The sequence below is a fragment of the Nymphaea colorata genome, chromosome 12 (assembly GCF_008831285.2).
Source record: "Nymphaea colorata isolate Beijing-Zhang1983 chromosome 12, ASM883128v2, whole genome shotgun sequence".
Taxonomy (NCBI): Eukaryota; Viridiplantae; Streptophyta; class Magnoliopsida; order Nymphaeales; family Nymphaeaceae; genus Nymphaea; species Nymphaea colorata.
This window is the reverse complement of record NC_045149.1, coordinates 22,940,318-22,947,028: the sequence shown is the minus strand read 5'-3', so window position 1 is coordinate 22,947,028 and position 6,711 is coordinate 22,940,318. Positions and strand designations below refer to the sequence as shown.

The 6,711-nt window shown below is 36.4% G+C and overlaps 1 protein-coding gene across 1 annotated transcript; it reads right to left on the bottom strand.

Moving 5' to 3' along the window:
* Nucleotides 1–4,840: 4,840 nt before the first annotated feature.
* LOC116265330 (pentatricopeptide repeat-containing protein At5g48910-like) lies at nucleotides 4,841–6,628 on the bottom strand. The gene has a single exon (XM_031645879.1). It carries the CDS (start codon nucleotides 6,626–6,628, stop codon nucleotides 4,841–4,843), a length of 1,788 nt encoding a protein of 595 aa, XP_031501739.1.
* Nucleotides 6,629–6,711: the final 83 nt, after the last annotated feature.

The following is a 6,711-nucleotide window of genomic DNA, read 5'->3' as shown; positions in this document are numbered from 1 at the left end:
CGACCCGTTTTCCCTAACGAACATTTTACGAGACTATTACGACGGAGATAAAGACTGGAGCTAAAACTGAATCAAGTGGGTATATATATATATATATATATATATATATATATATATATATATATATATATATATATATATATATATATATATATATATATAATCAAAATTTTAAACAAAATTTGAAGGCCTGAAAGCCAGATCGACCAAAAAAAAAGAAAAAAGAATGTGATTGATAGTTAAATTTAAATTCAGAGTGCAGTTTCATAACCAAATCAGAATGTGAGTTTACTTTGTATCTGATATCCAAAAGTAGTAGCGGAGCCGATTGGTGTGGGCAGTTGCCCACATCATACTCACAAAATTAGTTTAATATATATGTTAATGTTTTGATATATTTTATTATTATACAAATAAGTGTTTCAAATAAAATAAAGATTTTGAATGAGTGCCCCCAACTAAACAAAAAAATTATTAACTTCGCTAGTGCCAAAAAGGTTCTGACTGATTATATATAAATATTGGATCTTATGTTGGACACACTTTTGTTGGGTAAGGCTCCAACTCATGTCCAATTACATCGGTTCCAAGCTCAAGCTGAGCCCGAGCTGAACCGAATCATTTAATCTCGTCAGCTTCTCTGTTGAGAGCAATGTTCCTTTTAAAAGTTTGTGAATGTATAATTTTTCCTATTATCATAAATATGATTTTATCATATATTAAATGATGAGGTTTTTCTTTGATATAATGGAAATGAGTTGTTTTTTTTTGACAAAGTCTTGGCAATTTTTTAAAAAGGTAAAAGAAAAGATCCTAAAATAAACATGTGAAAAATGTGAATATAGAAATTTGGTAACTAAAAAATGTAAAACAAATACGAAAAAAATTAAAAAAACACACAAAATGAAAAAGGACAACACAAGAAAAAGCTATTGCTTTTCATTTTATTGTTTTTCCTTTTTGAAAAAACAAACACGTTAACCCCTTTTTTGCGGCTGACTTATTTTTAATATTTTTTCATGTTTTAGTAAGAAAAAAATATTTTCTACGACACAGGTTTCAACAAATTCTAAAATGAGCAATTTTATACATAATTTGTGTAAAAAACATTACCATTCAAACTCGGTTATATATATATATATATATCAAAGGGCCCCCAGAGATTCTGAAAATATAAATTTTCTGACTTTCAGTAGAAACTTCTTGCTTCACCTGGCTGTTGCTTTGAATTTTTTTGACTTCTCCTTTGAAAAGCTAAGACAAACAAACTCGACTTTAGTTTTAAAACTCAGGTCATGGTAGGCACATGTCATCCAAGCATCAACATCAATTGGGCACCCGTGAATTATAATCTAAGTGACTAGAAGTGTGATACGCTTAAATGCTGGTATCCATTCTTGGTAAGCCTGAGCATCGGGACGGCCCCATATCTAAAAACGAGGCTCAGGCTCGACTTGGCTCGAAAAACTTGAGCTTTATCTAAGCTTGGACTCGACTTGATTAAATTTAAAAATATATTTTAAATATAAAATAATATATAAATACAATTAATTATAATATATATATATTAATAAAGAAATTAAAAAAAATTATGGGCTTATCGGGACCCCCCGGGCTGGCCCGATAATGAGTCGTGCCGGCCCGGGTCCCTTTTTCTTGGGCCTGGGCTTGGGCTCGAGTCAGGCCAAGTACTAGGTACCCAGTGGTGGCCTGGCCCGGTGCCCAACCTTAATTGTTAACCAACTCGGTGAGCAGGCGGAGCTCATCAGATCGCTATATATATATATATATATATATATATATATATATATATATATATATATATATATATATATATATATATATATAAACCACATGTGTTTTCAAATTTATGACCTCCGACATTGTTAGAGTTGTTGACAAATCATAACAAAGATCATGTTCCTCTTTATTTTTACTTGGTAGGAGACAACAGGTTACATTAATGTTGTAAAAGGCATATCATAACGTTAATCGGTTAGGCCGACCTATACAGTGTATGGTAACGTATCATAAATGTAGTGTAACATATCATAAATTAATTTTTAATTCATAATTTTTAAAAAAAATATAAAAAATAAAGAACAAATTCTAAAAAATAGGTAAAATCAAGAAAAGCAAAAAAAGTTTCGAAAAAAATGTGTTCTATATAAAAAAACTCATGACATCATTCATAAGTCATATTATATGAACAACATATTTAGAAATTAAAAATAAGAAATTCATGATAACATAATAAGCATCGATGACGATTTTAAGTGTTTTAAATTACATTACAAGTTCACAACATATAATATATCATGATTATTATCACTCAGGTTTCATCATCCCCATGGGGCTATGAGTAAACCTTCTTAATGATTTATCACATAAATGGGCATTTTTTTTGTAGAAAAACTAATAAAACTTCCTCCTCTCACAACTTGTAGATATATTTAGAAAGATGAAGCGAGAAGTTTTTTTGTAAAAAGAATAAGAAGAAATTCATTTTATTCTTGTATCGTATGATACAAGAATGTATCGATTGTATCACACAATACAGGCTCTGTGTCGCATGATACAGGAGATATACCTACGATAGACAAGTGCATCGGTGATACGGATAACACTAGGTTACACTACAAGATTACAATAAAAAAATACTATAATGGTTTACGACTAGTCGACTCAATAACCCATCAACCAACATCTATCAATCCAAGTCTGATTCTCAAGTTTACCAACTATGCCCATATCGGTATGTAGGTACAATGACATAGGTATGTGGGTACAGCTTGTTATGGCTATATAAAAGCTGTTTTTTTTTTAATTTGAGTTCTTTTTTTTTATTTTCCTTCCACCCACTTTCTACATTTTCTGCTCATTTTTCTTTAATTTTGATTTTTTTGTAGATTATATATATATATATTATGTTTACAAATACACTCTACCATGCCTAGTAATCTGATTTTGCAAAATTGTCATACCTGCACCTGTCCCCCGACCTGTACCTAAACTAGTACCTGTACGCATGTGAGTTGGGTTATAATTGAAGCAGAGTTTGATGATGTTCAACTGTTGTTAACTGTAACTTAGCATAAAAAAATTCATCATCTCTAACTAGCTGTCATGAATAATAAGCATTCACAGTTGTCATACATAGAATTCTGCAATTGGGTTGCAGGTGTCTCCATCAAGGGCTTATTCAGGACCTACCAAAAGAATGTGCAAGTCTTCATCAAATAATCACATAAAATGTTTTCTGCAAAAGAGAGGAAGAATTCAAGCTCTGGTAAAATCGAATCCTGTTTCATCAGTTGGTTGGTGTATCACCTTCTTTCTCATGTGCTGGTGCTAATCTTCTTCTAGGCGTTGTCTGCAAGCTAAGGTACAAGTATTTGTAGGTAGGTTTTGCCAATTTTTGACTAAGTAGATGTGGTATATGATTAATATGAATCAATCGTCAAATGCCCAAAGTTCAATGTTTTCGAATGTCAGATTTTATGGTCACAAAATGCTAAAACTTGAAGATTAATAACAGATTATTTACACAAAGAATAAAAATACCAGGTTTCTTATTTTCTGGTAAATCATGTAGACCACGTGTGGATGAACAAATTTTATTAAACAATCCAAATTTTGAGATCCCAAGGGCAGCTAGTTGAATGCTGGGGAGTTTAAATTTCAAGTAGGGTGTGCTATGCAATAGGGGGGGAAATGGAATAATCTAATATGTAAGATCCCTTATCACCTGAGGAAGGTCTCAAAAACCAGACGATTGTGAACTGCTCTTTCAACGAAATTCTCCTACCATCTATAAATACATTCAGAAAAAGAAAATCAAGTGAGTTCATATTTGTCTTGTTCTTTAAGATACTGTAATGAAATATGTGTATCTGAAAACTCAACCTCTGGTTTACTGTTCCCACTTTTAATTGTTATGATCTGTTATTGCCAAGTTCCCCGTCCTCTAAGAGACGCCTAAGCATGTAGTGACTATTCCCACAGGGTAGGAACTAAAGAACAGTTGTTTACTGTTTCTTCTCTCTCTCTCTCTTAGGTGCCATACATGATACCCTGTCCTCCTTCAACTTGAAGGTCTTAACCGGAGCTTTTGCTGGCGACAGAACTGGTCTCTCGATATTCTTCGTAGTTTGACTAGCATACCAATCAGTGACAGCCATTTAGTTAATCATAGCGTTCCACGAGTAAGTACGCGCCCTTGTGTTTAAAGTTTTAAAGAAACCATGCCTGGTAATGGTGCTTGTTCGCAAGGACACAAATGAACATAATTCACTCAGACTTTCCAACTGAAATCAGATCACGTTTCTCATTCATGGACCATGAAATAAGATTTACATAAGCACCACAACCGTCTCAGAATCGAATGTCCAGGGATTTGACAAAGTTCACTCACAGTAGATCAACATTTTCTGCCAGAAAGTCAGTGTTTTCTGCCAGAGTTGTGTTTGGGTCTGAATTGAATCTAGAAACCTTATAGCCTTTTGCATGTAAAAGTAAAACCATCTTCTCAACCCTCTTTTTTTTCAGAGTGCCTGTAGAAAATGATAATCTGGGTTCTGTCACACTGGACAGAGCGACCTTGAGCTAAGGTTTTAGGCCTGTTTGATGGAAAGATGGCCTCACCTGATTCTGAACTCATATGTTTTCAACAGTCCAGGCAACTGAAAATGCAATTTAGCTCCGCATTAAGAAGGCTTGTTAATGCACACCCACGGACATATGCATGCACAGTTTTAGTTACGTGGTAAATTGGCAATGATGAAGTGAACAGATGATTCTTAGTTGCTTGAATTAGTTGCGAATCTTGTTGTGAAGAACTTTACCAGTACCCCCCACAGGAACAAGACCCCTCCTTAAAATGATGAAACCTGTTCCGATCCCTGACAATTATAAGTCGATGGAATATCTTTGAGATCAACTGCATTGCAGAGTGGCAATCTGGACATACTCTGATGTTCTTCACAATAAGAAGGGTACTCCCTGGCTTAGTGCTGAGCAAACCAAATGCAATTGCCAGTTTCTCACTATGTTGTGCAAGAGCATTCTCCTTTTCTTCCTCCTCTATATCAAATAACACTCCTTTGGTAGTTTGCGTGTAACCTTCAAGGCGTAGAAGCCTAGCAATCTCATCCATCATCATCTTAATGTTCTCCATCTGAGGATGAGATGTGTCTCCAGATATAAACTCATGAACCACACCATCCACTTCTATGAAGCTACAACCTGGAAATTTCCTGATTCCTTGATCCTTCATCAAGGTCCTCACTTGTTGAACTCCATCCCATTCACTGGAAGAGGCATAAATATTTGATAAGAAGACATAGGCACCACCATGGCAGGGATCCAACTCCAGGATCCTTTGGGCAACCAACTTGCCAATCTCTGTGTTTCCGCGAGCCTGGCAAGCAACAAAAAGAGAACCCCAAAGAACCACATCTGGCTTCATTGTAATTGTCTCAATGAAATGCAATGCCTCCTCCAGACGCCCTGACCGACTGTAAAGATCAACCACGCAACCATAGTGCTCAATTGTAGGCGTGATATTGTACATGCTACTCATAGAACTAAGATGTTTCAGACCTTCTTCCACTAGTCCTCCATGGCTGCAAGCACATAAGACTCCAGTAAATGTTACTGAGTCTGGATTCACCCCTGTCCTTAGCATCTCGGAGAACATATTAAGAGCCTTATTAGCTAGACCATGCATGGCAAGCCCACCAATGATCACACTCCACGAGAACACGTCCTTAACAGGCATCTCATTAAACATACTGAGTGCAACATTTATTCTACCACATTTTGCATACATATCCACAAGAGCAGTGCTAAGACTAGCATTGCATCTAATTTGATTTTTGTCTATGTACATATGCAACCATCTACCCAAATCCAGCGCACCCAGCTGAGCACAAGCTGCAAGAACACCAAGCATTGTGATCTGGTCAGGCCTCACCTGACCCGCAAGCTGCATTCTTCTGAACACCTGAACCGCATCGCGACACTGGCCAGCCTTAACATACCCATTGATCATGGCGTTCCAACAAGTAACATCTCTTTCCAGACTTTCATCGAACACTTGGCTTGCGTCTTCAACACAACCACAAGCAGCATAGAAGCTAAGAAGGGAGGTTTGGACGAAAGCATCAGATCCATGCAGCCCCAATTTTAACACGACCCCATGAATCTTTGACCCAAAACTGAAGTCCATAGTCATAGCACAGGCCTTGAGCACAAAAGGGAAAGTGTAGTTATTGGGGACATAACCTCTCTGCAGCAACTCATCATACAGAGCAAGACCCTCATGCGGGCAGTCACTCTGTGCATAGCCTCTTATCATGGTATTCCAGATGAAAATGTTTGGTCTTTTTATTTGGTCAAACACCAATCTAGCATAACCCATGTTTCCAAATTCTGAAAGAGTACACTGGGCGACAAGCCTGCTCACTGTTAGAATGTCTTCAACCTCAGAGTTTCTGATCATCCTAGCATGGATTTCACGCAAGCACTTGATTGTAGACGCCTTCTCAAGCATAGAAACATTCGAAGTCATATGAAGTTTACGGAGGAAACTGGGAACAGAAGAATGAGCAAAGCCTGAAGATCGCATACATGAGTTGAAGGTGATGAACGCCGACGGTAACATTCATGGCCGAGCATACACAAAGTACATGGATGCACTGATCAGTAAAT